General features: G+C 38.3%; 3 protein-coding genes across 20 annotated transcripts in view; 2 read left to right on the top strand and 1 right to left on the bottom strand.

Annotated features, from left to right (window-relative positions):
• The window catches only part of SUPT20H (SPT20 homolog, SAGA complex component), a 34557-nt gene extending 27419 nt beyond the window's left edge, over positions 1 to 7138 (top strand). For 7 of the 12 annotated variants that reach the window (XM_081046967.1, XM_081046973.1, XM_081046976.1 and 4 more), the window contains 3 exons: positions 1713 to 1835; positions 2855 to 2960; positions 5245 to 5737. In XM_081046967.1, coding sequence (XP_080903093.1) covers positions 1713 to 1835; positions 2855 to 2960; positions 5245 to 5345 — 330 coding nt within the window. In that variant the 3' untranslated portion in view covers positions 5346 to 5737. Of the gene's footprint in view, positions 1 to 1712; positions 1836 to 2854; positions 2961 to 4370; positions 4475 to 5244 lie in introns of all 12 variants that reach the window. The other 5 variants (XM_081046974.1, XM_081046971.1, XM_081046966.1 and 2 more) reach the window with 1 other exon arrangement.
• Positions 50 to 12439, bottom strand: EXOSC8 (exosome component 8). Of its 2 annotated transcripts, XM_081046986.1 has the most exons (12): positions 11851 to 11895; positions 10723 to 10759; positions 10432 to 10495; positions 9801 to 9874; positions 8501 to 8546; positions 7915 to 8020; positions 7787 to 7832; positions 6917 to 7013; positions 6391 to 6511; positions 6191 to 6297; positions 5767 to 5865; positions 50 to 557 (listed from the first exon to the last, which is right to left on the bottom strand). In XM_081046986.1, exons 1-12 carry the CDS (start codon positions 11865 to 11867, stop codon positions 553 to 555), a joined length of 819 nt encoding a protein of 272 aa, XP_080903112.1. In that variant the 5' UTR covers positions 11868 to 11895; the 3' UTR covers positions 50 to 552. The 2 variants fall into 2 exon arrangements, with proteins under 2 accessions (XP_080903112.1, XP_080903111.1); XM_081046985.1 differs by lacking the exon at positions 50 to 557 and having other exon boundaries at positions 5409 to 5865; positions 11851 to 12439.
• Positions 11936 to 26888, top strand: part of ALG5 (ALG5 dolichyl-phosphate beta-glucosyltransferase) — a 42804-nt gene continuing 27851 nt past the window's right edge. For 2 of the 6 annotated variants that reach the window (XM_081046983.1, XM_081046984.1), the window contains exons 1-6: positions 11936 to 12105; positions 16776 to 16947; positions 17329 to 17375; positions 18603 to 18671; positions 21343 to 21435; positions 25123 to 25236. In XM_081046983.1, coding sequence (XP_080903109.1) covers positions 16809 to 16947; positions 17329 to 17375; positions 18603 to 18671; positions 21343 to 21435; positions 25123 to 25236 — 462 coding nt within the window. In that variant the 5' untranslated portion in view covers positions 11936 to 12105; positions 16776 to 16808. Of the gene's footprint in view, positions 12106 to 12947; positions 13448 to 16775; positions 16948 to 17328; positions 17376 to 18602; positions 18672 to 21342; positions 21436 to 25122; positions 25237 to 26888 lie in introns of those variants that run through there. The other 4 variants (XM_081046979.1, XM_081046981.1, XM_081046980.1 and 1 more) reach the window with 2 other exon arrangements.

Raw genomic sequence — 26888 nt, 5'->3', positions numbered from 1 at the left:
GAAATTGCTTTTGATTAAAGTTTTTATACTTTTTTTTAACAATCTTTTTAAAACGATGTATATCTGTACATAATGGCATTTGAAATTTTGAGGCGTATCAGAATCTTGAGGGTGTCGTTATTGCTATCTCTGCATGGTCAAGTGGGTAGAGAGAAAGAATGGGCATCTTATACACCGCACTTTCACTGACCCCTGACAGCTACCAAGGAGAACACTGCCTCCAGTAGCAGCAGTAGATAGAAAGTAATTTTTCTCAGTGGACATTTAGTATATACATATATGTATTACTGTTTGCTTACAACAGATTTTGCACTTGAATAGAGATTCAAAAAATAGGTGTGTGTGCTTTTCCCAAGAATATGATTTCTTAGCACAGTGCCAGGCACCTAATAGTCAGTCATTCAGTAAATGTTGGTTAGATTACAGTTTGTGTCTAATGAAGAGGCTTTTCTTACATATGTTATCAATGTCAGCATAATAGAGTTTGAAGGATTAGTACTTACAGTATTTGGGGGTGTTATGCTTTAGGTCCTCTAATGATGGAGTTCAGTATCAATCTAGGTTGGAAAATGGATGGCATTATCTACAGAGAATTCTTACAAAAGGTAGACATGACTATAGAGATCTGCAGACAAAAAATGGCAGAGCTGTGCATTATTGGGAAATAATAACAGATCAACCCAACCTGGTATTCAGAAATAACAAATCGGGCATAAAACTTATCTGAAATGCAAACTGTGGTCAGTATTTACAGACTGTAATTGCAGAACAATTTACTTGTAATATGGACAAACCACAGATCACATTGGTTTGTTTAGCCCATGTTCTTGTAGATTGCTGTCGGAATTTCTCTCAGGGATTAGTCTCAGTGATAAGAGTGGAATTAATAAAACTGATAATAAGGAATAAAGCAAAACCACTTTATAAATAATATTTTGCTACATTTATTACCTGATTGAGGAAGGAAAGTTTGATCTGCACTATGTCCAAATTTAACTAACAATCAGTTGTGCTGCGTGTAGAGATTTTGACTCAAGGACACCTTTTTTTTGACTGTGCAGACCTCAAAGTTCTGTATTTGGTATCGACTTGGACTTTTCTCCTAAGGACTTCAAAGTGCTTATAACTTATATCCCTAAAGAAGAAGGTGGAAAAACCATTGTTTCCTGCTGCATTTGGAATGCAGTTTTTATTTTTAGCATGGAATTTTCTGAATGCTTAGAAAAACCTTTTAAAATTTTTTGAATTAATTTGGATTCAGAATGACAGCAAGTTGTTTGCAAACTAATATGGACATCTAATACACTTTTTAGCTTTGGAATTTCTCACTGAAGTACCCATGCATTTCTGGGTTTTGACAAAGCTAGAACAAATTTTGGGAGATGAGTTTTCATAATGTATATCTGATTTTCACTAATTTCTTGTTAAATACTTTCTAATGCTGTTTTATATTGAGGTAGCTGTAAGAAGAGTTGGATATCTAACTTAAAGATTTATGTTTGAGTGTTAACATATTTGAGAGCCCTCAGTAATAACACAAAAATTGTTTTAAAATAGATATTTTTTTAAGGGTAGGGATATTTTCATTTTTGTTCACCCGTTTCCTCAATCCCTAGAAAAATGCCTGATAACATAGTGAATGCTCCAAAAATATTTGTGGAATAAAGAAATTTAATGTGAAATTGGCTAATTCATGTATAAATTCTTTGTAGCTTCCAGGTGGTTCACTGATTTTCAACACTCTGCAGCAGCAGCAGCAGCAGCAGCTCTCTCAGTTTACACCCCAACAACCTCAGCACCCCACAACTTGCAGTCCTCAACAGCCTGGGGAGCAGGTATGTGTCTTTCTGGCCTTCCATGTGCTTTATATTATAAAATTGTAACTTTTTTTGTATGTTCTGAGCATATTTCTAGTTCTTTTAATTAGTTTCAACAAACATTTCCTATACTGTTTTTCTTTTACTAACAATAGTAACTACCAGTTACTGGGTGCCTGCTTCTAATTCTCAGAACAGCAATACCGAATACATGTCACTTCCATCTTGTGTGGCATGAAACAGATTCAGAAGAACAACTTGTTCATAGCCATACAGTGAGCAGCAGAGCAGGGACTCAAACCCAGGTCTTTCTGCTCCATAGGATTGTATTTTCTACCGAGTCAGCATCCTTCTGTTTACAGTATTTTGTCTCCATTAGAATAGAAATGGCCCTAATATCATGAAGCTTAGAGCAGAGGGAAGGTAGACAAAAACAAATAATTGAATAATGCTAAACAGAATGAAATTGAATTAGAATTGCAGTAAATTTAAAGTAGAAGGAACTACAAGTTTTTTGAACCTTTGTTACACTTTGGAATCATTTGGGAAACTAAAAAATACTGTTTCCAGGGTCCCACCCCAGCTTGCAATTAAATATATGAAATTTCACCATCAGTCCTTCTGCCAGATACTCCCCTTTTCAATATCTTTTATTTCCTTTTTTTGCTTAATATGTTCACTGGAAATTCCAACACTGTTGCAAAAAGTTTTAAAAAATAGGTTTGATGAAGCTTTATAGAGAAGCCTTAGGAATTATTAATAGAGGCATGACACAATAAACGAATACACAATCAATTCTGAAAAATTTGATTTTCTTCCTTTCAAAATACCATACGTTTGTTCTTGCTAATTCTAAATATCTTTGAAGCCTTTTCCTTATGTTACCTTTTTCTTCCTTATGTTACTTTTTACAAGACATAATCTAATGTTGATATTTTTTCTTGTATAGGAAAAAGTACTAATTTTTTTTTTTTTTTTTTTTACCAGCACAAATTGTTTTTATTTTTGTGCAAGTCATGTATTATTTTTTTATTCAGGGTACTGAACAAGGTTCAACCAGTCAAGAACAGGCCTTATCTGCGCAGCATGCTGCTGTTATTAATCTTGCTGGAGTAGGAAGTTTTATGCAGTCACCGGCAGCTGGTGGGTATCTTCATAACTTAATATATTGAATTTACTAAGTGTCTATAATCTAGTTGTGTTCTCACCTTTTTAATGATTTCTTTTCCTGCTCTTACAAGCTTTAAGTAGGAAAGACAGTGTAGTGCGTCAACTGTTAAATCAGTTGGTAGCCCTCTGAGGTTTTTTTCCATTGACAGTTGATTCACTAAAAGTGTTTGACCTACATGTATTAACATCAGTTGTGTTTTCCTCATGTTACAGTTGGCAAAATTTTATATAGCTATCCAGCTTACTAGAAAGCTCCCAAAGCTGCTAATGCTTCAGTTTCCTGGGTGACTGAGACTGCATTTATAGATTGCATAATCTTTTGTCTCGTTCTGGTAGCTTGTAGTTGCATGAATTAAGATTTAATGTCAGTAGCATGACTTCTATAAGCCACTTTTTTCATTTGTAAAAAATGAGATTATACTAAATGACTGTTTACCACTTCCAACAGCAGTGAACCAGAGATTTACCTTTAATGAAAATTATATTGTGAATTGAAGATATAACTACATTTAATTAAAATCAGTAAGCTATATTTGTGAGAAAGCTGTGATAAAGTTTGCGGATTGAATGAGTGTCGTCATTTTGAATTATCACTGGGCTTACTATACCTTTAGAATCCTATACAACTGCCAGTGTCTGAATTTAGAATAAGCAAGGTCTTACATACAGTTCTAATTTCGAGCTAGTGAATTTCCAAATGGAAATTTATGATTATAAGTCTTTACCACTCAAGTTATACATTTTCTAAAAGAGTTGTAGTATAATTCAGTGTAAAGACTCTAGGCTGAAAAACCTAAGAATGGTCCTTACTCCAGACCTGCCACTAATTACTTTTTAGTGAGTCACTCAAACACCATCTAGGCCTGAAATTTCCTTATCTGTACAGTGAGAGGGCTGAACTGATTGTTTTGAACTCAGCTCAAAAAGGAATAATGCAGCCTCAGTTCACTTTCTTTGATGTAATAGTCTGATATTCATTGTAACATCTTTTGTTTAAAGCGCTTGTGTCTACCAGTTTTGTCATTATGGTAGTAGTTTGGATTTCTCCCACTCCTTTTCCTACTTCATGGATTGGTTTTTAAAAATGTACTGTATTTTACATTTTTCAAAAATACCTTGTCAACAAAATAGCACTAGGATCAAATTTCATTGAGATGTACGAAGAGAGGGATACAGTGGGTCAGGCACACATGCACTCCCTTCCCTTTTATGTCCAGAAGTTCCCTCAACTAACAGGACACTAAATTTATTCTGAAATGTCTGTGATTTGAGACTTAAGATTAATCATACTGATAACTTTTCTATTTCATTTTCTGTGTTGTCCTTTTCTAACCCTGATAGCCTTCAAACTTTCTGACTGGCCTGCTTTCCCCTTCTCTGTAGTGTTGTCTCAGCTTGGCTCTGCCGAGAACAGACCTGAGCAAAGCCTTCCTCAGCAGAGATTCCAGCTCTCCTCTGCCTTTCAACAGCAGCAGCAACAGATACAAGTAATCCAGCAACTTCACTCTGATTACATTTTAAAGATACTCTGCTCCAAAAGTACCTCAAAATACCTTACTTTAGTTTCATTTTACTGTCTTTTAAGACTATAGTAATAATTTATTTTAGCAAATTTTATTTAAAACTGACATTTTAGCCAGTCAACTTGGAGCACTGAATATATTTTGTACATTTAAGCCCTACTCTTCCTAATTTAAAATCTTTCATGAAGTGCTGGTGGCACACTAACATCCATTTTTGTAGTTTACAGTATAGTTTGAAATAGACAGTTCTAAGTGCCAAAGGTTAACTTTTTAATATTGTACTGCAGAAAAAGGCAAGTATGCCAGTGTTCCTATTAGTAAATGTTATACCTATTAGTAAATGTTAGAAAAATGTTACTCCATTACTTTAGGAAGTCAGTGTATTATAGTTGACTGTCTTTTTTAATATGCAGGGTGGTTTTATACTGCTATTAACTTAACATACAACAAAATGGTAACTGAAGTTGCTGAGTTACTGCAATGCAGATTGGCAGGGCAAAGTAACAGATACTTTTGAAGTTTACCAAGAACCATTTTAAAAGTCCTCAGCAGGCTTCTGTGCCACTGGTGCTGTTTGACTGTGCATTGTCTGAATGTGGTATAGTCCCTTTTTGTTATCTTGGTGCTTTCTCCCTTTCAGTTTTTTTGTTGTTTTCATCACTCTCAGGAAAAGCACCTTTTCACACCTGCCTGCACTGAACATAACTTGATTTTTTTTCCCCTCCCTTTTGCAGCAGTTGCGATTCTTGCAGCATCAAATGGCTATGGCAGCAGCAGCAGCACAGACAGCTCAGCTACATCGTCATCGGCATACAGGCAGCCAGTCAAAAAGTAAAATGAAGAGAGGCACGCCAACCACTCCAAAATTCTGAGTCTTGCATTATTTTTTTTCTTTTTTAAAAACATAAGAGCATTGAATCAAAACGATTGAGTTTCTACTTCATTTTGTTTTTTAAAAAGTGTCAGTATTTTACATTGCTAGATGGACAAACTTTATACAGAAGCACAGTACAACCCTATGATTTTTAAATAAAAACAGGGAAATGGTTTAACAATCCATTAGCTGATTACGTCATTGCTTTTTCAAAATGGTTTCGCTGTATATAACACATGGAAGTGGCCTAAGAAATATTAGAAACATCTTGCAAAAGAATGTAGTTTGATATTTATTTAGTATAAAAGGTTTGTGCACAGTATAACAAATACAGTTTTTACAAATCTGTTTTGAAAATGTGGTGGTTATTTGGGTTTCATACTTTTGATTACTTCATCCATCAGTTTTTTTACTTCTTTGTGTCTTGTAACTGCTCGGCTCATACAGTCCTGAAGTTTAGCTCCAGTCAGCCCACTTCCACCTGAAAAAATTGTGCCAACACTTTTATTTTACTTGAAATGATTAATATCATGTCAAGTTATAAAACAATAGTGTAAACCACAGGTAGTCTCAAGATTGGCAAGTGGTTTTAACAAGACCACCAAGTGATTCTAATGCATGCCATACGTTTAAGAACCACTGGTATACCATATAAAAAAAGTAGGGAATTTGAGATGACAAACTGTCCTAAACTTTCATTAGGTAAACAGGGCAACATCCCACATTCCATTTGGCCCTCCCTTATATACAGAAGCTCCCATTGAGTTTTCATCTACATGTTTAGGACTGAAATACAAGGAACTTGCCTGGTTTGTGAAGACAACATAGCTTGCCTTCCTCATCCATTACTACAGTTAAGGTTCCAGTTGCCAGATGTTCCTCCTCTCCAGTAGGGTCAACTATGAGCAGAGTGCTGTTTTAAAAATTTAAATGAAAGTTATCATCCACGAAACACTTTATTTTAGAAGAATACTAAATATGTTTTTTATAAGTTTGATTAACTTACTCATCAAACACTGCAAAGGAAGTTGCAACTGGATGAGTTCTAATGTTCAAGTAACTTTGCTTCTTTAAATTAACCTCAGCTAAAGCAGTCTCTTCATTTATTGTAACTTCAGGCAACTGTACTACAAAAAGGCAAATATGTTAAGTCAGTTTTTCACTCAAGTGTAAGTAACAAACAAGGCTTTCTGTGCTTTCTTTTTTAAAAAAAATTATTGGGGTGACAGTTGTTAGTAAAATAGATGATTTACATCATGTATAAATCCCACTGTGTTCACCACCCAGAGTCAGTTCTCCTTCCATCACCATATATTTGTTTCTGTGCTTTCTTAATTCACTCTTCCTTGCTTCATTTGTCCAAAAGTATTCTTTTAAAAAAATTATCTTAGAACAATTAAGGTATAGTGTGTTAAACATTGTTACTCTTTCATTTAGAAACACTAAAATGAGTGACAGCTAAATCTGAAAGTTTAACAAAACATAACATTATGACAGAAGTAGTAGTATTGCTGTTTATTAAGGTTGCTTACCATTTTTTAAAGCTGCTAACAAAGCAAATGTACAGGCATCCAAAATATTTCCATCGTAGTCGAGGCAAATGAGGTCACAGTATAGAACCCAAGCAAGCTAAAACAGTTTACACAGATGTAAATTAAAGCCTTCTAGTAGGTACTGCGTGATACTTGCTTCAACTTACGTACCACAGAACCCTCAGTTAGATAAGATAAACTTCAAGGCTCAGAAACTTAACCAAAAACAAAACAAAAGAACCCTTTACCTTAATGAAATAAAAAACACACAAAAAAGTGGACAGGTTTGGTAAAAGCTGGCTTTTGGCTACCAAGCTGACAAGTGATGAACATTTCCATTCCTATTAAGTTAGTAGATGAGGGAAATGCTTTTGAAAGTTCCAAATGAAAATCAAAATGCACTTTCCCAAAGAAACCTTAATACATTAAATGTTTAGGTTTTAGAATGCTAATCAAATAGGAAAAGTCTATAGGTTCTTGTCAACTTAGTTCTAAGTTTTCAAATAGAACTTTTGGAATTTACAGTGTGGACTCACCTTAAACACATTAGCTGATCAGACATATAAATTAACAATAATGAATTAAAAATACATATATTATTTGTTGTGGCAATTAAGGGAAAAAGAATTACCTAAGCTTAAAATGTAGCTTTCAGTCAGGCAATAAATTAGTTAACATTGGTTGTTTTGGTTATGAACTACGTAGTTTCAGAATAAGACTGATTTTTTTTTTATCGAATTCCATCTAAAAACAGACATCCCATATTTTAGGCTACTGTGATTTGTTATTTTAATTTCCCTGTTCATTTCTCCCCACAAAAAACCACTTCATAACTAATAAAAAAGCTCTTAGCTTCTGTATTCCTCTTACCTTTCCTGGAGAAATGCATAAGTCCTCTTTCTGAATTATCTGTGAACTTGATTTAATGACAAAGCACAGTAAATGAAAGGTCAAAACTATCTGAAAACGAAGGATACATTTTATCACGATAATCTTACTTTTCAATGACATCTGCAATGAATTGGCTAGCGACTTGGGCCTCTTCTCCAGGAGGTCCAGACCGAAATCTCGAGGAACACAGAGGTGGCAGATCCACATTAGGAACTGAAAGAAACACTGTAGCTATGAAAAACTCATAAGTTTTGCAGATTTCTTTCAAAATACCTTAACCTGTAATGGGAGATAGCCCCTGTACACATACCCAACTGTTCTGCATTTTTAAAAGGTTGGTTTCTCCTATAAAGAACAGATGGCCAAAGTCAAGAAATAAATAGATAATGGTATAAAGAAGAATCTTGATAGAAATAGAAGTTTGCAATTACAGCCCTTGGCCTAAGAGATTGTATTTTCTTGGTTGATGACATTTGAATGTATCAACAATTGATCAAGTCTGAAAATTTACAAAATTTTATTTTGCTAGTATGCTATCTTTTAACACATATACAGAAAACTTCAGGAATGTCTGTTTCATTACTGTATATTTCTTAGTAATTTTCTTCAACTCTACTAGGACTTGTAAACTACAGTATTAGCATTAAATGTGTTAAATTATTTGTATGAAAATTACAAAATCATTTAGCTTACCAACATATCCTTTGTTAGGGGCATCTGTTGGTGGTGCTGCAAATTCCTATAGGAGCAAACAAATTTTCCTATGAAAGCTGAAAAAATTGTGACGAAAGCTTAGCAGTCAGTATGGAAGGTTCTACCAAAGACCACATTAGCTAATCATGAGCATCTATGCTTGGGAGTTGTGTCGGGGACTCTATGGAGCAATCCTCACAATAGCTCTGCAAGGTAATAAGGCTGTACAGCATAGTTCACTGTAGTGCTACTCATCAAAGTTACCTGGGGCTCTTTTCAAGAAGTATTCATTGGATTTCTGCTCCACCTTTGCTTCTACTTAATTCAGTAACCAAGAATCTGAATTTAAACCCTAAGGTAATAGTGACACAACCAGATTTAACAACTGAGCAAAACCTCTGGAATCACCTGGTTCAAACGTCAGACTGACATTTGGCTGAGACTGAGAAACTAAGTTACTTATTAACCTCTTACCATTCGATGTCCTCATCTGTAAAATGGGACCTACTTTTAGGGATTGTTAATGAGGGTCAAGTGAGATAATGCCCATTAAGTCCCTAACAAAATGTGGCAGTAAGTGTTCAAATCTTGTTAGATATCCCAGCTTTACCAAGGAAGAATCTGAACTTAGGTGAAGGAACTCTCAGAGTGAGTAGTCAAAAAGCACAGGCTTTGGAGTCAAAGTTCTATTTGTGAGACTTCATTCCTGAACCTCATGGAATGAGGTTCACAAGATAGTAAAATTATACCCCAGATGATCGTTCTGAGAATTAAACTGCGTAATTCTGTAAAGCACTTAATATAAGGTGCCTGGAACATAGCACGTGGTCAGTACCTGGTAGCTATTCCCTCAAGCTTTTCTTTTGAGTGATCTCAATTTTTTACACATTTGCACAGATTAAATGCCATCACTGGATAAAAGGATGTCACCAAAAAAACCTCTTAATTTCTCAAATGATAACCAAACTTTAAAAAAATTAGTTTCAGGTGTACAAAACAATGTAATAGGTATTTACAGCCCTCACAAAGTGATACCCCCACAACCAAATTCTTAAAAAAAAAGTGGTGAAGATTTGATAAATTATTTGATTTCAGTACATTTGATGTTCTTAAATTACAACTGAATCATTAAACGGGTAGTATTCAATAAAAGATGAAAGCTCTTGGGAAATGAAAACAAATACTAAAAAACTGACATCTGACTTGCCTAATCAACAGAATTAAAAGTGTATATTATAATCTAATAGGTATACGAAGCTAATTTGGCAACTCAAATCTCATTAAGACATATTAAACCTACCGCTTTAATTCCGCAAATCACTGTAGTATTTCCCAGCTTTACTAAAGCAGAACCATCTGCAGTACTAATGGAACCTGAAAAGATAAGTAAGCAAAATGAAAAAATCCAGTGTTTTCATTTATCTTGTTACATATCTTAGTTTCTTATGAAAATTTATTCCTAGCTCAACTCTTTAAAGTGGTATGACTACTGTTTTAAGAATTATATACCTGTCCTTGAATTTGAGTTAATCATTCTCATTCAGTCACAAGACTGTTGTACAGATAAAAATCTCGACACAAAAATCACTGGAATCCCTTAAACATGGTAGAATTTGGCTGAAATACTGTTTAAGTGGCTCAGAGGCTAAAACTTGGGAATGCCGCACAGGTAAAACTGGAAAACTCCATGTTTGTAACAGAAAGTTTAGTAATTTTAAATTTAAGACATAAAACCATGTCTTAGAGATCTGGAGGGAAGGGGCGGGGAGGGGGAAAACGCTCTGTAGTTACTTTAAAATGAACATATCAATTGAGAGGAGTGAGTTAAAAAAAAACAACAAATAATTGTTTACTAGTATGAAAAAAAACAAAAATTCTAGTTTCAAAACTGAAGCAACTTCATTCTATTTTAGAATTCAAAATATCCTCACCTATGTTGACAGTTGTGGTTCTGAATTCACCAAGTTCTCTTCCATCAGGACGGCAGTTCTCTTTCTAAATAAATATATATGAAAGATTACATCTACATGTATATTTTACATACAACCAGGGAAACCACATTAAACCTTGTTAATTGAAATTACTTGAAAATTTTTTTAGGTATAATTGACATATAACAGTTTCAGGTGTACAATGTAACAATTCAGTATTTGTATGTGAAAATGTCTTTAAAAATGATATTTATCAAAAGTCAGAACATGTACATAATCACCTTTACTCACCAAAAATCTCCTGAAATACTCCAGAGGTTCCACAGTTCTGAAATGGTAGCAATATATCAGAGGTAAGTTAATGAATCTTAATATAAATCCAGAAACTGGAAAAGATCTTAAAAATGTAGTCACTGCAGTATAACTCTCCACAATGTGTAACTAAGTTTCCTTCATACATTCTGACACTTACGTTGCCACATAACTAATTATAAGAAGTAGGGACCCTTGCTGTAGCAATCACTCAACTGTCCTTAACTCTGCCTTAAACAATTTCAGGACTGGAGTCCAAAGCCCTTGGGCTTCTTTAAAAGGATTAATCCAGGTGTGAATGTCACTCTCCCTCTGAAGCAGGGATTCTCAGCACGAAAAAAAATGTCCTTTTTCACCATCCTATAACTGAAATTTAGCATATTTTTATATTCTGACTGGGTAATATTAACAGTACCTGCGACTTTAACAACTAGACATTAAATGTTTTCGTTTTCACTTAATAGTTGTTGAAGGTAGGTGTAGACTCAGTTACTTTGACATTCCAGGAATTACTAGACTCCCCACCAGATGTTGTTTAAGTTAATTTTAAAACAAGTATATGTACAGCACCGTATCATGAACTCGGGAATTTATAGAAATAGATAAGTGTTTCAATATAATTGGTTTTCTTCGGAATCCTACTTATCCCTTTAAAAATTTGACTCCGGGAACGAAAATCTATAGGCTTCACCAGAGTGCCACACAAAAAAGCTTAGCTAAAATCGTCCCAACAAGGCACAATCCTTTTAGAAATAAATTATGGAGGGAGAATAGAATGGCACGTGGCTCTGATGCAGCACTTTTTAAAAGAATACAACTGTCTCCTGGGGCTAAATGCCCACTACACAACAAGGCACAAGCGCTCGGCAGCAGGTACTGAACTCCACATACGGTCGTCTTTTCCATCTTCCCGCCTCAGTGGCGGGGAGAGGACCCCTTTCCTTTCACTACAACCACCTCCAGGTCCTCCCGCCCGTCGCCTGCTTCCGCGAGAGAAAGTGGGAAGATGGTGGGGTGGCCTCCAGGTGAGCAAATCCCAGCTAAGGGTTAAAGGAAGCCGCCATCCGTCAGGATACAAACTCGCGCACACCCGCCGCCAACACTCACTTGAACCCAGCCGCCATCTTCCCGCCCGCGCGCCTGCGCCTGCGCCTGCGCGGGGGTAAGACACTGCGCCTGCGCCTGCGCCTGCGCGGGGGTTGGGGGCGGGCACTGTGTCTATGCGCCGCGCGCCGTCTGGGCCCCCACACTTTCCGCGTGGACTCCCGCGCTCTTCTACGGCTGCAGGAGACGCAGGAGGCCAGGGCGTCGCTAGGGTGCGACCCGACCCTTCGCTTCAACAGTCACTAGCCAGACGCACGTGTAGGTTTCTTTGCATTCTACGCGTTTTGACGAGTCTGCTGTTACAGAAGTGATAAGCTTCTCTGTTTACATCAGTTCAAGAGTTTAAGAGAAAATCGACCTTATAGCAAATAATCCAGTATTGAGCGTGGAGCATTATCCCAATGTTATTAATGCAGTGTTTCTGCGTCCTTTTCCTGCCTCCTTCTTAGGTTATGCCTGGGTTTTCCTTCTCCCAGGTAAAGGGCTCCGTGCTGCAGCCCTGGAGATTACAGGTATTTTCTTTGCGCTCATTCTCCGCACCAGGTTACACTTTTCAGGTCCTGGGGCGGGCTCCACAGGAGCTGCTTTTATTGTAGGTTGCGTCGTGGGGTTGCCAGATAAAAGAAAGGACATCCAATTACATTTGAATGTCAGATAAGCAAAGAGTAATTGTTTCCTATGAGTACGCCCCAAATAGTGTATGTCAGTAGTTGTTACCAGGGGCTGGAGCAGGGAAAGTTTTAGAAATAGTGATGATGGCTGCAGAAAATTGTGAATGTAATTAATGGCACTGGATTGTGCATTTTAAATAGGTAAAATACCAAAAAAATTTTTTTCAGTTTTAGAAAGTTAGGTAACATACCAAAAACTTTTAAATGTGTGGGTTGTATGGTATGTGATTTATCTTTTAGTAAGGCTGTTAAAAAAAAACAACTTAAGTTGCTTATCTGAAATTCAAATTAATTGGACGTTGTTTTCGCTTAGTGCTAATTCTGGCGACTCGGGAGCAGAGCGCCTGGCGGGCCGACAGGAGCCAGGTGTTGTCGCCGCGCGAGGGCGCTGTGGGCGGCGGGCGCTGCCTCTCCGCCGGCGGGAGGCGGGGCCGCGGGGCCGGCTTCCGCGTGTGTGTAGGTGCTGGGCAGGGCGGCGGTGCAGCCGGCGCGCGGAGGAGGATGGCTTCGCTCCCGCTGCAGCTGGTGGTGCTCGGCGCGGTGCTCGGCGTGGCGCTGGCGGCCGCAGCCCTGATACTGGTGAGAAGGGGTTGGGGCCCGACGCGGGCCTGGGCTCACTGCTCTTCGGGAGACAAGGCCCCAGGCGTGCTCGCCTCCTCCCTGCCGGTTCTTCGACGTGTCCCTTTTCACCACGCTTCCCCTAAGCCTTGACCCCAGAGTTCCTGTCCTGCAATTTCACATCCCTTTCCTTCCGTTGTTAATTTTTATTTTGGAGCTTTATCTCCCTACGTACCCAGAGCATTGTACGTTTATGAATGTTGGGTCGTGCTCACTCAGCCTTCACCCCATCCCGACCTCTCCACCACTTCCTCCGGGTCTGCAGCCTCTGCAGTTACGGCCCCGCCGGGGAGGTCTTGAGCCCCCAGAAGGTGAGTGCTCTCTAGACTCCCTTTTCCTGATGTCGTTAAGCAAATAAGAAGCGGTGACAGCCCCGACGGGAGCCGTCTGTGACAGATTGGAATGAATCAATGGCTTACGGAGACCCACCACGGACACAGGAACACCCAGATAGGCGAGGCGTGATGTTACCTACGGCTGAGGGTCGTTTTGTCTCAGAATTAAACACTCTGAATTTGCTGCCTCTCAGTGAGGCGGTAAAATAGATTTCAAACTCGATTTTTCTTTGTCATTATTCTGGAAACAGAATCATTGTAAACACTTGCTGGTCCATAAGTAGTAGAAAACGGCCAAGTGAACTTTCTCCCGTATAATTTGGAGTGAGCCTGTTCTCTAGTAAGTAAATGTCGAGAGGTTTCAGCAGCCTTGGCATCAGCAGCCAGGAAGGCCACTCTGCCGTCTTGCCAGAAAGTTTGTCAACTCAGGGCTTAGGCACAGTTTAGATAGAGAAAAAGCACTGTATCCTGATTTCTTTGGTGATTTGTGTCTGGCTGAGAGAGGAGTCCTCTCTTTCCCTTGGTGGTATATGGAGATTTTAGTTGTTTTTCAGGTTTCTGAGCAAGTCAGGTTTTTGGCCGGGCAGAGTATGACAAAAATCCTAGATTGTATCAACCTTATGCTGAAACTGTTGTACAGATTTACAGGTGTACATTATGAGTTTGTACTGGAAGTATTTGATCCCACTGGCTTAAAATGATTGTAAGAGCTACCACTTATTGAGTACTTAAAATATCTTGGGTATTCAGAGTTTAACAGGATTATCTAATTTGATCTTTAAAACAATACTGGCAAATGTTATCATTAGCTTCGTTTGTCTGGAAAGGAAACTGAGGTTGGAGTTATCCCTCCAACCTCAGTTTCCTTTCCAGACAAACGAAGCTCATGTATACAAATGTCACACAGCTCATGGAACTTGTTTTTGTTTTTTTTTTTTAATGCCAGAGTGAGAAATCATTACCAAAAACCCGTTAATATTGTTATATACATATATATATCCAACCACCAGACGTACTTCCTCCCCACTCCACCTTTCTTTCTGGATTATTTTGAAGCAAATCCAAGACAGTATTTTATCTGTAAAGCCTCAACATTTATCTCTAAAGATAGGACCTTCTCCCCTTTAAAGTATAAGGTCAATAGGGTTATCACAGATTTTTTGTAAGTTAAACATTCTTCCATGCTTTTAAATACCCATCATTTCCAATGCCTCACGCATGTCTTAGTATAGTCAGTTTGTTCCAGTCAGCATTCACACACTTAGCACTTCATTGATATGTCTCAAGTTTTTTTCCCCCTCTTCTTTCATTGGGGGATATTGGGGAACAGTGTGTCTTTCCAGGACCCATCAGCTCCAAGTCAAGTCGTTTTCAATCTAGTTGCGGAGGACGCAGCTCAGCTCCAGGTCAAGCCGTTGTTTTCAATTTAGTTCTGGAGGGCACAGCTCACTGGCCCATGTGGGGATCAAACCAGCAACCTTGGTGTGCTCTAACCACTGAGCAGACCTGCTGCCCGATTTGTCTCAAGTCTTAAATTATAACAGTTTCTTGTCCCTTTTTTTCCTTTACTTTAATAAGTTGTCATTTGTCCTGTAGAATTTCTGACAATCTGGGTTTTACTGATTCTACCTTCTTTGACCTTTAACATCTTACTCAGTCTCCTGAATTTCCTGTAACGTAGTAGTTACATCTAGAGACTTGATGAAATGCATGTTTGAGTTTTTTAATCAAAAAAAATGTGAGTGATGCTGAATACTTCCTCTTCCATCACATCAGGAGGCATATGATGTATGATTTCTCTGGTGTTAAGATGGATCTGTGGGTTCAGGAGTTGGTAGCCTGACTCTCCAGTTATAAAATCTGTCATTAACTTAATGGTTTTAGCAGTCACTGATGATCACTACCTAAGTCCTTATTTCACTGGGAGTTGCAAAGTGCAATATTCTAATCGTATCAGTCCTTCTTCATGTATTCCTTCTTCAATGATACGAAGAAGAATCGTATCATTCTTCTGCATTCCTTCTTCACTTAGAAATTTATAATGAGAAAGAATTTAATCTTCCATTATCCAATTAACCTGAAATACCTTTCATATATAAAAGCTAAGATAAAAGGCAGGATTTTAAAATAATGAGATAGTTCCCTGGCATTTTACAAAGGCGACCGATTAATTTTCTTTATTTTTGGTATCATTATGCATCCATGGCTTAAAATACTTTTCCTGTGTTTCCATGCATTGCTGTAATTTGATGCTCAACACCCCAGTCATAAGCCAGTGAGAGCCCCTCAGGTTGGCTACTTTGTCCATTTGGCATGGCCCTTCATCGTCGTTGAGGTGCTGTTCCACCATCGTCCGTTTCCTGCCCCAGACCTGAATTAGCTGTTCCTTTGAGGAGCACTGGTTGCTTTTAGTGGGAGATGGAATATAGAAACCACAATCTGGACACCAGGGGTGCAGAGCAGGACCTTTGACCCACCAGTCTGGATGTTGCCTCCATGCTCACACCAGTCAGAAGCATATGCAATTTTAGTGTTTTCCCAATGGAACATTAGAAATGATTGTCAAATTACAAAAGAGTAACATTCCAAAAATTTGTAGATTGATTGTTTTGAAAGCCGAAGGTGTGCCAATAGAAACGATGTTCCAAAGAATAGTTATTTCCAAAGCTAGCTCCCAGATGCATATGGAAGGGAGCTGTGTAATATTAGTAGTGCGTGGTGCCTACAGTCTACTACAAGTTTGATACTTTACTCCAGAAAATACTGTATTCTGAGTTCAAATATAGGATAAGTACCAAGAATATATTCTTAAGCATTACTGCTCCTCACTGTGGGAGTTGGGGTTGATCTGGTCCTGGATGGGAGGTCTGACCTCATCCCACGCATTCACCTGCTATATGAACTTGTCCTCTGTTACATACAGGCTCCAAGTAGGGATGGGACTTCACTGTGTGTGTGCCAGGGATTGGGGGTTCAGCGCATCTAAGAGTGGATTGTTATGTAATCTGTTCCCTATTAGATCTGGGATGATCGAGGCCAGGGAAATGACAGGTGGGAAGAGACAAAGAGCCCCCCGTAAGGCATTAATACCTTACTAATGGATAAAAGGACGATCATTGTTCTTGAGACTGGTTTGAATTTTGGGGTCACCTCTAGACCATTGTTAATGCACTAAAAACTGAGAATAAATGTTTCATCAAAGGGGAAAAAAATCATGTAAATGATGTGGCATTCCAACATAATAAATGTAAAAAGTAAAAAGGGTTACCCTAACGTAATTTCCTTTTAACATATCTGCTTTTAGATTTCCTTTGTTGCATTTATAACCGCTACGGAAATGCCACCTCTTCATCAACATGAAGAAGAAAGGTTCTTCTTAAATGCCAGAGGCCAAAAGGAAACTCTGCCCAGCATAAGGGACTCACCCACCAAGCAACTTTCTGTTGTCGTGCCTTCATACAATGAAGAAAAGCGGTGTAAGTCCTATTTGACTTTTTGGTAAGGGATAGTTTGGGAAGAAAAGGAAATTTAAGGTATTGGATTTTACTGTCTGCCAGAGCATGAGTAGATGTGGGCTGTGGTGAGGATGTAGTTGGTAGTTGCACTTCAAAGAGGGGAGATGACTATTAGTTGTAAGGCTATGAGCATCGTGAAGTACGAGACTGAAGTGTTCTAGAGGAGTGATAAGCAGGATACGAACAGAAGACAGACGTCCCCGGTGGGAATGGCCACTGGGGAACGTCCCAGAGGGGCTTCTTAGACTAGCAGGACTTTTGCCACATATGTAAACTGAATGTGCCAGGCCTTGATAAATCATTTTCTAAAGCAATTTTTAATATACTATTTTGTCTTTTAAGTGCCTGTGATGATGGATGAAGCTCTGGGCTATCTAGAAGAGAGACAGGTATCATGTTTTCTCTTTCATTATGATGCCTTTAATTAAAACTAGATCAGGTCACCAACTCATGGACCCCAGGTTAGATCCACTGTGAGGGGCAGTGGCGGCCATGCTTGGGCCATCATGATCACTGGGTCTTCCCATGCTCAGCTCATTGCCCCATGCTCAACTTGTTGCTAGGCAAGCCCAGCACGTAGCAGATTATAGATGTGTAGGTAATACATGAAGGAGAAATGATATGATTCGAATATTCTACTTTGTACATCTCCAGAGGCAGGTGAGTTACCCCAGAGCAAATGGAAAGCTGAAATTTCTCTTTTGTGCCCCTCCCACCCACTTTTTATCCTCTCTTGCCTGATGATATACTTAAAATAGAGTGATAGAGTGTCTGCAGACTTTGTATGACAGCACACTACTGTTTTTACTCTTATGACTTTATTTCGGTTGAAATTATTTTGTGTTTTATTATTCCGAAGAGTTTCTCCTCATTTTTCCTCTCTTTTCCTGCAAAAAGACAACAAAAATAATACGTGCCCCTCTTTTGTAGCATTAGCTGCTGTTGGAATCTCCTTGAAGAGTAAGAAAGCAAATAAGCTTTGTGGCTGGTTCTTTTCTAAGAAAATTCCTTGTTTTGATTTACTTTGATTTTAGGTTTTTTGTGTAAAGGGAAGATAGAAGATTCATCAAAAGAGAGGGGTCCCTATTACTCAAGAAATTAAAGAAAAAAGGAAAAGAATGGAGGTCTTATTAGTATGAGGCTTCTTTCTCTTCTATTACATGTAATCTTCACACCAGCCACGTAGACAGAGGTTTTTTGTTTTGAATGAGAACACAGGCCAAAAATGTTAATTGCCCAAGGTCCTAAGGCTAGGACGTGGTACATCCAGGCGGGGATCTGCACTCTCTGACTTCAGACCTCGTGGGCTTTTTCCTCATATGCCTGCTGGCCTCTCGTGCTCAGCACAAGAACCTGGCGCCATGATTGCTGGGAGCAGGGCGGGCGAGGGCAAGAGCGGGATGCTCGCAGAGATTCAGTCAGCGTCCGCCCCCTGCTTCTGCCCAGGGTCTCCTGTTTGTTGGCCTTTTTTGTTTTATGTGGTTTGTGCACTTCTTTATATTCATATTTATACACATCCATACTAAAGCAATTGTTTTTTAAATTTGTTGCAGTTTTACTAGAATTCTTCATGACAGTTATGCCAAATCGTGGTATTTAATTTTTGCTTCTTGCAGAAACAAGATCCTACATTCACTTACGAGGTGATAGTAGTTGATGATGGCAGCAAAGACCAGACTTCGAAGGTAAGTAAACTTGCTTTTAGAATTGCCATTAAATAGAGAAAATATAGAAAAATTTAGCAATTGTAAAATCTTATGTCCGCTCATCAGAGAACCGTAAAGCTTTGCTAAATAGTCTCCATTGCTATAGTGTAGATAGTAAAAGAAGCAGAGAGATTTCATTTATGGAAAGCTGTTCCATAAGACCAGGGAAGCTTTGAAGATCACCAAATTAGGACAGAACATGTACAACCACTGTTGACCTTGGCCACTGGGGAACCCCCTTTGTCTATTAATTTATGGTTCCCTTTGCCCCTAAGCATGATTCTATTCTTTATGTGTACCTTACCTGTCAGTTTCTAAATTGTCATGCAAATAAGAAGATGCCTTTATATTCCCCCTGGGTGTCATTTGGCATACCCCCATCTAGATTTACCCATGGGCGGCAACAGTATTTTAGGGTCTTATGTCCTCTCATTCCTCCATTCCTAGACCTGTGGCTGCTGGGCCCAGGTGCACTAATTCTTATAAAGGTGCATTTAGTAAATCTTGACAGTGATCCTGATTACTCTCCAAACATCCAAATGTTTTTATTGTTAAGTAGGCTTCATATTTTCTTATTTGACATTCATATTTCTATGAGTGAAAGACTCATTAATTCATATCTTGTTAAATGGTAACATGTTGGCCCTAAAATAAACACACAGTGAAACATCTGTTCACTTGATTATGCATCAGTAACGATTTTGTTAAATGCCAACTATGCACGAAGTACTAGACACTGGAAGGACTGTACATCCCTGAGCTGGCCCCTTTGGATGAGCATCCTCCAGGACAGTTGTGCAACATGTCTACAAATTCTGTAATGCAGGTAAAAAGTGGGGCCGAGAAAATACTATAAAGAATTTGAGAAAAAGAGAAGTGACTTTTGAACTAAACCCTTAAGCATGTTTATGACTATGAACGTGGAAGATAGTACATTCAGATTGAAAAAACTGTGTAAACAAAGGTATAGCGGCCAGAAAGTATTGTGAGATCTGTTTTAGGAAGAGTAAGTGCTACACTTTGCATAGAGAATATGACATGAACACAGACTGCTCCAGCAACATTGATACATGAAGGGCAGGGCATCGACAATCAGCATTGGGCTGAGATTATCTGCTGCTGAGATTACGGAAGCAACATCAGCGCAGCTGGGGAAAAGCTAGTTTTCCAGTTCTCACATGCTCCCTCATCACAAAATTGCCACAGCTCCAAATGTCACATGTCCTGAAGCTGTTAAAGCGACAGCTAGGACATTAAGAATTATCTTTGAGTGCCTCTTTCCTTTTTAACTGGGAATAAAAACCTTTACCAGAAACTTTACCTTCCCGCAGACCTCCTAGAGTTCATGAGCCAGAACTCGGTGGCATGACCACCCAGGCCTGTAAGGGGGGCTGGGAAAGTGCTTGGCAAAGAGGATTTGCAGCAATCATGATTCATGTCCCAAGGTTGCCCATACTGTCACTAGCTGAGACTGGGGCCGTGATAGCAAGGAAGAAGGAGGCATTGTCTGTCAGGTAGGCAGCTAACTGTGCTTACCTACCACAGTGCTGTAATAGGAGTCGGTACAGGGGACTATGGCTGCATTTGTTCATTGAGATGAATTAATTCTAGACTATGTGTCAGGCGCTAGAAGTAGTAATCTTTGCCTTTAAGGAGCTCACCACCTAATGAGGAAGGTCTGTAGTTACTTTATGTGATGAGTGGTGTAACAGTTGAAGGGGAAAATGCCTTAGGAGAACATATTGTTAGAATTATACTCTCCTTTTTCTTGGAGGAGTGTGAGGGTGGGCATGGAAGCCAAGAAAAAGACACGTATTTGAGCTGCGTCTTAAACTGGCTTGACAGGAGGGTGAACACCAAATGAGAATAACCTCACAACTGCCTGTGGAAATGAGTGCCAAAAAGAGAGAGTGCTGAAGATTAGGAGTTACGTAAAAGGCGATACAGAAAAGCAAAGGGTATGAGCCATGCTACAATGGCTTGAAGACTAAATGAGGAAGAGATGTAGATAGCAGCTGTAGGTCACTGTGTCATTACTTTGATTATAAATCAAAAAATAATGGCAGTTGCTTAAGATGATAGTGAAGTCAATGGAAAGTTTTTAGTGTGCTGGAGCCTTGAGCACTTCTAAGGCTGTGGAGCCAGCGGAGAGGAAGAGATTGAAGATTCAGAAGAGGACAAGTTAAGGCATGGATTTCTGCTGAGAAAGGATTTCAAATGAGATTTAGGGGAAATGGTGCAGATACAAACAACCACTCTGGGGAATAAGATCAGTTGCTGACAAGTAAACAAGTCGTTAAGCACTGTTGGAGGCCCCGTCACAAGTATGTGCTAGTCGATTAGCAAGTGGATTTTATCTTTTCTAGCAGCTGAATAGCTTAGGTACAAGAGTTGACACAACAAGGGGCAGCTGCTGGCTATTCTGGTGGTTCCTCTGTAGGAAAGTGAATTCTGACTTCAATCTCGAAGGTCAGTGTTAGATCTTGGCACCGGGAATTCAGCAACCGAAATGCACAGTGGGTATAATCAAGTCACAGGAAGAAGGCAACTGGAATAGTAAGCAGTGTTTAAGCCAAAATGAGAAACCCACTTTAAATTACTATCTTGAAATCCAAGTAATTTTTTTTCTCCCTTTTATATAATTTAACAGGTAGCTTTTAAATATTGCCAGAAATACGGAAGTGACAAAGTACGAGTGATCACGCTGGTGAAGAATCGTGGAAAAGGTGGAGCTGTTAAGATGGTAATACAGTTTCAATATTTTTATCTAAAATTTAAAGATATTTTGAATAACCTCTCTTACAGACTATAGTACATGTGTATTTTACAGCTGGCTAGTTGAATACCAACATTTCAAGTTAGTGGAAAATTATTTAATAATAAGTTCATACATATATGTGTATTTGATAAAATCTGAAAATATGCCATATCTCTAACATACTAGGTGATATGGAGAAATATGTTTACCTTAATCAAAGTTTAAAATGTCACCGTTTACCTCTATGTGTCTTTGATAGTGTCATTTGTATAATAAGATTATGTGACTTTTATTTATTTATTTATTTATTTATTTATTTATTTGCAAAATGCTTTGTGTATAAAATTTTACCTTTATGAAGGTACTTGCTAAGCTTGGTTGCATGAACTAAGATCAGTCTGATGTGGGTCTGTCCTGAGGAAACTTACTGTCTAATAGAAAAGGTGATTGTACTTAGAGAAATGCACATGAACTGCTATAGAAACTGCAAGGAAGAAGAACTTACTTTCAGCTGAGGCATAATCACATAGGAATCAAGATACCTTAACAAAAAGACCAAGAGTCAAGATATGTGAAAGAAAATCCAAGTAATAGTGCTCTAAATGACTTAGAGTTTTATTTATTTTGCCCTGCCTTCCCCAAAAGAAGTCTAGATACCGACAGCCTAGAACTTGTTCAGCAACTCCATGCCGTCATCAGAAACCCAGCTCCTATTTTCTTCATGCACACAAGATGACCCCTGGAGCACTAACTATTACATCCACGTCCCAGACAGGAAGACGGGCAAAGGGCAAAAGATGCATGCCAGCTGTTTTGTCCACTTTTAAGGAGCTTTCCCAGAAGCTCCACTCAATGACTTAACTTATTTATATCTCACTGGCCAGAACAGTGTCGCAGGGCCACCCCTATTTCCAGGGAGGCTAAAAAAACTTTATTGTAACATATTCATTCCCAACCAAATCAGAGTTCCATTAGTAGTGAAGAAGGAAAGAATAGATATTGGGGCAGGTCACGAGCAGTCTCGGCCAGGCACAAGAAGTGGCCGACTTCACAAAGGAGATACTGCTGAAGCCAGGCCTCCAGCGATGGTGAGCGCCAGCTTCCAGTTGTTTATGGATTATTTTGATCTGGACAGTAAATTAACCACTTCTATATAATTATCACATGTAATCCTCCTCACATCGCCTCATGAGGTAGGTCCTGTTATTTTGATTATCTAGATGAGGAATTGAGGATAGATAGGTAGAGTTACTCAGGGTCACATAGAAATTAAGTCCAGATTTGGAGTAGGTTAGTTTAACGCTGACATCCATATTCTTCCCCTCTGCTACTGTATGGAGAAAGGTGAGAAAAGAGAAGAGCATGTCAGCAAAGCAAGGAAAGCCACGTCGGAACTCTTGGGATATGTCCTAGAAACAGTGAGTTTGCTCTGACTGGGTCACAACATACGAAGGAGAAAAAGGAAATAGGATTGATGCAGTATCATCGTGGGCTTTAAATCCATCCATCCACTTACTTATTCAGCCAACATTTGAGTTTCTACTGTATGTCAGGTACTTTATTAGAGATACTGAGGTGAAAGACACCCATCCTATCCTTAAGGATACCACAGTTTACCATTGTTGTAAATGCTGTAATAAAAGTATATGCAAAATGTTAGCACCACCCTCTGCCTGGGAGGAGCAGCAAAGATTCCCAAAAATTTTGAATGGATTCCTCAAGGAGGAATTGGGATTATTCAGGCCAAAGCTGGGGCAGGGAGCTTGCAGAGGAGAGAGGAACTGCTGGTGGTACTTGTGGCTTGACTTTAGAGATAAGGCCAGAGGGGTAGGTGGGTTCTGATTAGAAACTTTAGGCCATGTGGGGGCTTTTAGACTTTTACCATCGACAGAGTGACCGTAGCCAGTGTGTAGTAGTTTAGGCAATATGTAATGAATATTATTTGGATTATGGTGGTGACATAACAGAAGAGAGGAGGACAAATGTAGGAGGTGTTTAAAATGAGGAAAAATTGGATCAGGTGATGGGGGAGAGGAATTAGTTATCAAGGGTCTTGGGAACCACTGGCAGAGGAGCTGGTTTAAGAGACAAGATGTTGAGTTGAGTTGGAGCCATATTAAATTTGAGGTTCCAAGTAGTGGTATCCAGAATAGCCTGGGAGAGAGATGAGTGAGTCATCCACATATATCAGATAATGATTGAAGCCATTAAGTTGGTAAGGACGAGGGAATAAAGAAGCAGGGCCAGGACCAAGCTTCGGGGGAATGAGGCACGTGAGGAAGAAAACTTGGAGCAGTCAGAGGGCCTGGGGAGTGCCTGAGCGGCAGCGAAGTGAAGGCCATTAGGTAGCATGCGAGAGTGGCAGAAATTAAAGGATCCCGCTTTGAAAGATAAATAAATAAATAGATAGATGGAGCACCTCAAACGAGTTAGAGAGCCAAAGGCAATTTTCCATTAATGCTAAATAGTAACCTCCCATTCACCCTTATTAGGTATCATTGAAATAGTCTGTGTGTCTTCCTTCCTTCCTTCCTTCCTTCCTTCCTTCCTTCCTTCCTTCCTTCCTTCCTTCCTTCCTTCCTTCCTTCCTTTCTTCCTTTCATTTTATTTCATTTCATTTCATTTCATTTCATTTCAAATTCTTGGCTACAGGTTTTGTACCTTGTAATGTTTTCTCTTTTCTAAAACTTCATGTATGTCATTCAGGTGTTAAATATAACATTTTTATTTCTGTTTTTATTTGCCTATATTCTAACGGGTATGACAAACATCACAAATACTAATTCCTGGACCCATAGCATAGAATAAATGACCAAATTGCTGTCTACATTTGTATTACATGTATCTTATCTATATTCACACTCTTATGTGATATCAAAGCTGTATTTTACTGAATCAAACCATTTACTCAAATGCATCATGAAAGTAAGAGTTGATGTATAGTTTATTTGTGTGTGAAGTCTACACTCATCGAGCCATATTTTACACAAAAGACCAGTCAAAATTGAGTGGCATAATTTGGCTAAGTGTCAGATGCCTCAAATAACATGAAATAGTATTTGAATATATCCAGACTTACTAAATTTTACTGACATTCTATATTTCTTTATTCAACAATTAATGTAAAATATTTTAGATTCCATAGTAAAGAATACAAACTTCGGAGCAAATTTGTATTAGATTGGTGCAAAAGTAATTGCGGTTTTTGCCATTTTTTACTTTTTAAACTGCAATCACTTTTGCACCAACCTAATATAATATCTGTTCAATCTGTTCTGTTCATAAGTATGTTCTTTATATGCTGCTCTAAGTAGCCGCTGATCCCTTAAACACCATGATACATATACATACAATTCATACATACTGTGTGTGATAGGTGTTTCACTTTTTTAATCTTATTGATGCAGAATATCTTTAATTTGTGTAAATTTGTTTTCTATCTTGATATTTTTGAAGTATGACCTTAAAATGTTTTTAAAATCATGAAATAGACATTAGATACATTTAGGAAGATCTTATCAATGTAATTTGTTTTCAGTGAACTTTGGCCTACTGCTGCCATTTCATACCTAATTATTTCACTCTTAGATATCTAAGTGAAGCAAAACAGACTGATATGTCATTGAATTTAACCTTAATTTTAAGCATCTTTCTTTTAATTTTTAAATGCAGGGTATATTCAGTTCTCGAGGAGAAAAGATCCTTATGGCAGATGCTGATGGAGCCACAAAGTTTCCAGAAGTTGAGAAATTAGAAAAGGGACTGAATGATCTACAGCCTTGGCCTGTGAGTATAAGAGTATAGTTTAAACGATAATCAAGAATGGCAGGGGTTCTGAAGTAAAACGAAAATGGAGCTTACCTGTAAGTTAAAAAACTAGGGCTGTTTGGGGTGTGAAATTCTATATACGGGCCCCCAAAAGAGCTAGTCATTTTATTATAAACATTCACTGATTTTCTGAGGTTCACTTGACAATTACTTAATTAATATTCTGGATATCTCTCGATTTTTAATTGCCTAACTTATATTTATCATGCATATTTAGCGAAGGCTTATTTAAAAATACAGACGGAGACTTCCAGGAAAAGATGTGAAATGAAACTGGATCACAGAATTTTATTTTTGATGAAACAAAGTAGCAACCACTCAAAAAAGATTATGTGCAGTCTCATGCCATAACTTCAGAAAGTAAATGTTGGCTTTCACTCAGCATAATGCATTTGAGATTCATCGATATTGTATATATCAATGATTTTCTTGAGTTAATTCCTCATTAGTATTCTGTTGTATGGGTACACTACAGCTTGTTTATTTGTTCAGCTGTAAGGCACATTTGGGCTGTTTTCAGCATTTGGCAATTACAAATAAAACCAGTATCAACATTCATGTTAAAAAAAAAAAAAAAAGGTTGAGGAAAGGAAGAAACTCCTGGTGTCACTCCCACCTTTTAAAAGCCATTTAGAGAAAGAAGATGAATTTACCAAATTCTGATCTTTTTACCAAATACTCCCAATCTGGAAAGAATCAAATGGAGAATGAGGAAACACCCTTGGACAACATCAAGCAATACACCTACTTACCATCACACAGCATCCGAGGATTTCAGCAGAAGCAAGAAAAATTGCTAGGCCTCATCATTTTCTTTGTGACAGCCCTTCATAGAGTAAAAGCTGTTTTCCATTTGTCTTTCCTATTTTAGGCTATCAATAGTACTTCCAGGTTTTAAAAAGTGTATTTCTTTTTCTTATCATCCTGGTCATTTTCCATTGAATATGCTTTGGTTGGTGTGGACCCAGTTACCCCAGTCCCCTGTTACCTCATATACCCAGTTCTTTTTCATATCCATTGCCAGTGAACCTGGTGTCCCCATCCTTATACTGGTGTAGATGTTGTTTTGTTTCTGTATTTCTTTTGCTTTGTTTTATTTAGGAATGGAAGTGTGGCTCTTATCCCTATTAGATGTCAGCATGTCCAAATTCAACTTTTCAAAGTGTAAGATCTTATTCTATCTCTAATGCAATTGCTGTTTCCTTCTCACTGCATTTAAGCAACAAATTTGATAAGCATGCCTTGCATATATTCCCTTAAGCCCTAATAACAATATTGACTAGAATAGTTCAGAAAATAATGAAACCGGAATATGGGATTCAAAGTAGTCAAGTCCCAGAGAGACTGACTGACTGAGTCACTAGATGGCAGTAGTTAACTTAAATGTCTTTCACAGTATTGTTTTCACAGGTTTGCTGTGTGTTCTTCAGTGGAGTCTAATGTTTTCTCTCTTCTCAGCTGATCTTATTTTTAATTGCAACAAAAAGAAATTTGCTACTACTTTTTACTTGTATTTCCTCTTAGAGTAACCAGATCACATATTCTAGTCTCATTATTCTTATACGATGAACTTAGAAAGTTGCCTATAATTCCTTCTCTAAAGATAATTG

This window comes from Rhinolophus hipposideros, assembly GCF_964194185.1.
Source record: "Rhinolophus hipposideros genome assembly, chromosome: 4".
NCBI lineage: Eukaryota > Metazoa > Chordata > Mammalia > Chiroptera > Rhinolophidae > Rhinolophus > Rhinolophus hipposideros.
The sequence above is the reverse complement of the archived record's forward strand: the minus strand, read 5'-3'. Positions and strand labels throughout refer to the sequence as shown.

What these genes read in the sequence shown, in the direction of transcription:
- EXOSC8 (XM_081046985.1), bottom strand. An exon ending in TATGCATTTCTCCAGGAAAG is followed by an intron (nt 7,014 to 7,786) that starts GTAAGAGGAATA and finishes AAACTGTTTTAG; the next exon opens with CTTGCTTGGGTTCTATACTG. An exon ending in ATGTTGTCTTCACAAACCAG is followed by an intron (nt 5,866 to 6,190) that starts GCAAGTTCCTTG and finishes CAATTTTTTCAG; the next exon opens with GTGGAAGTGGGCTGACTGGA.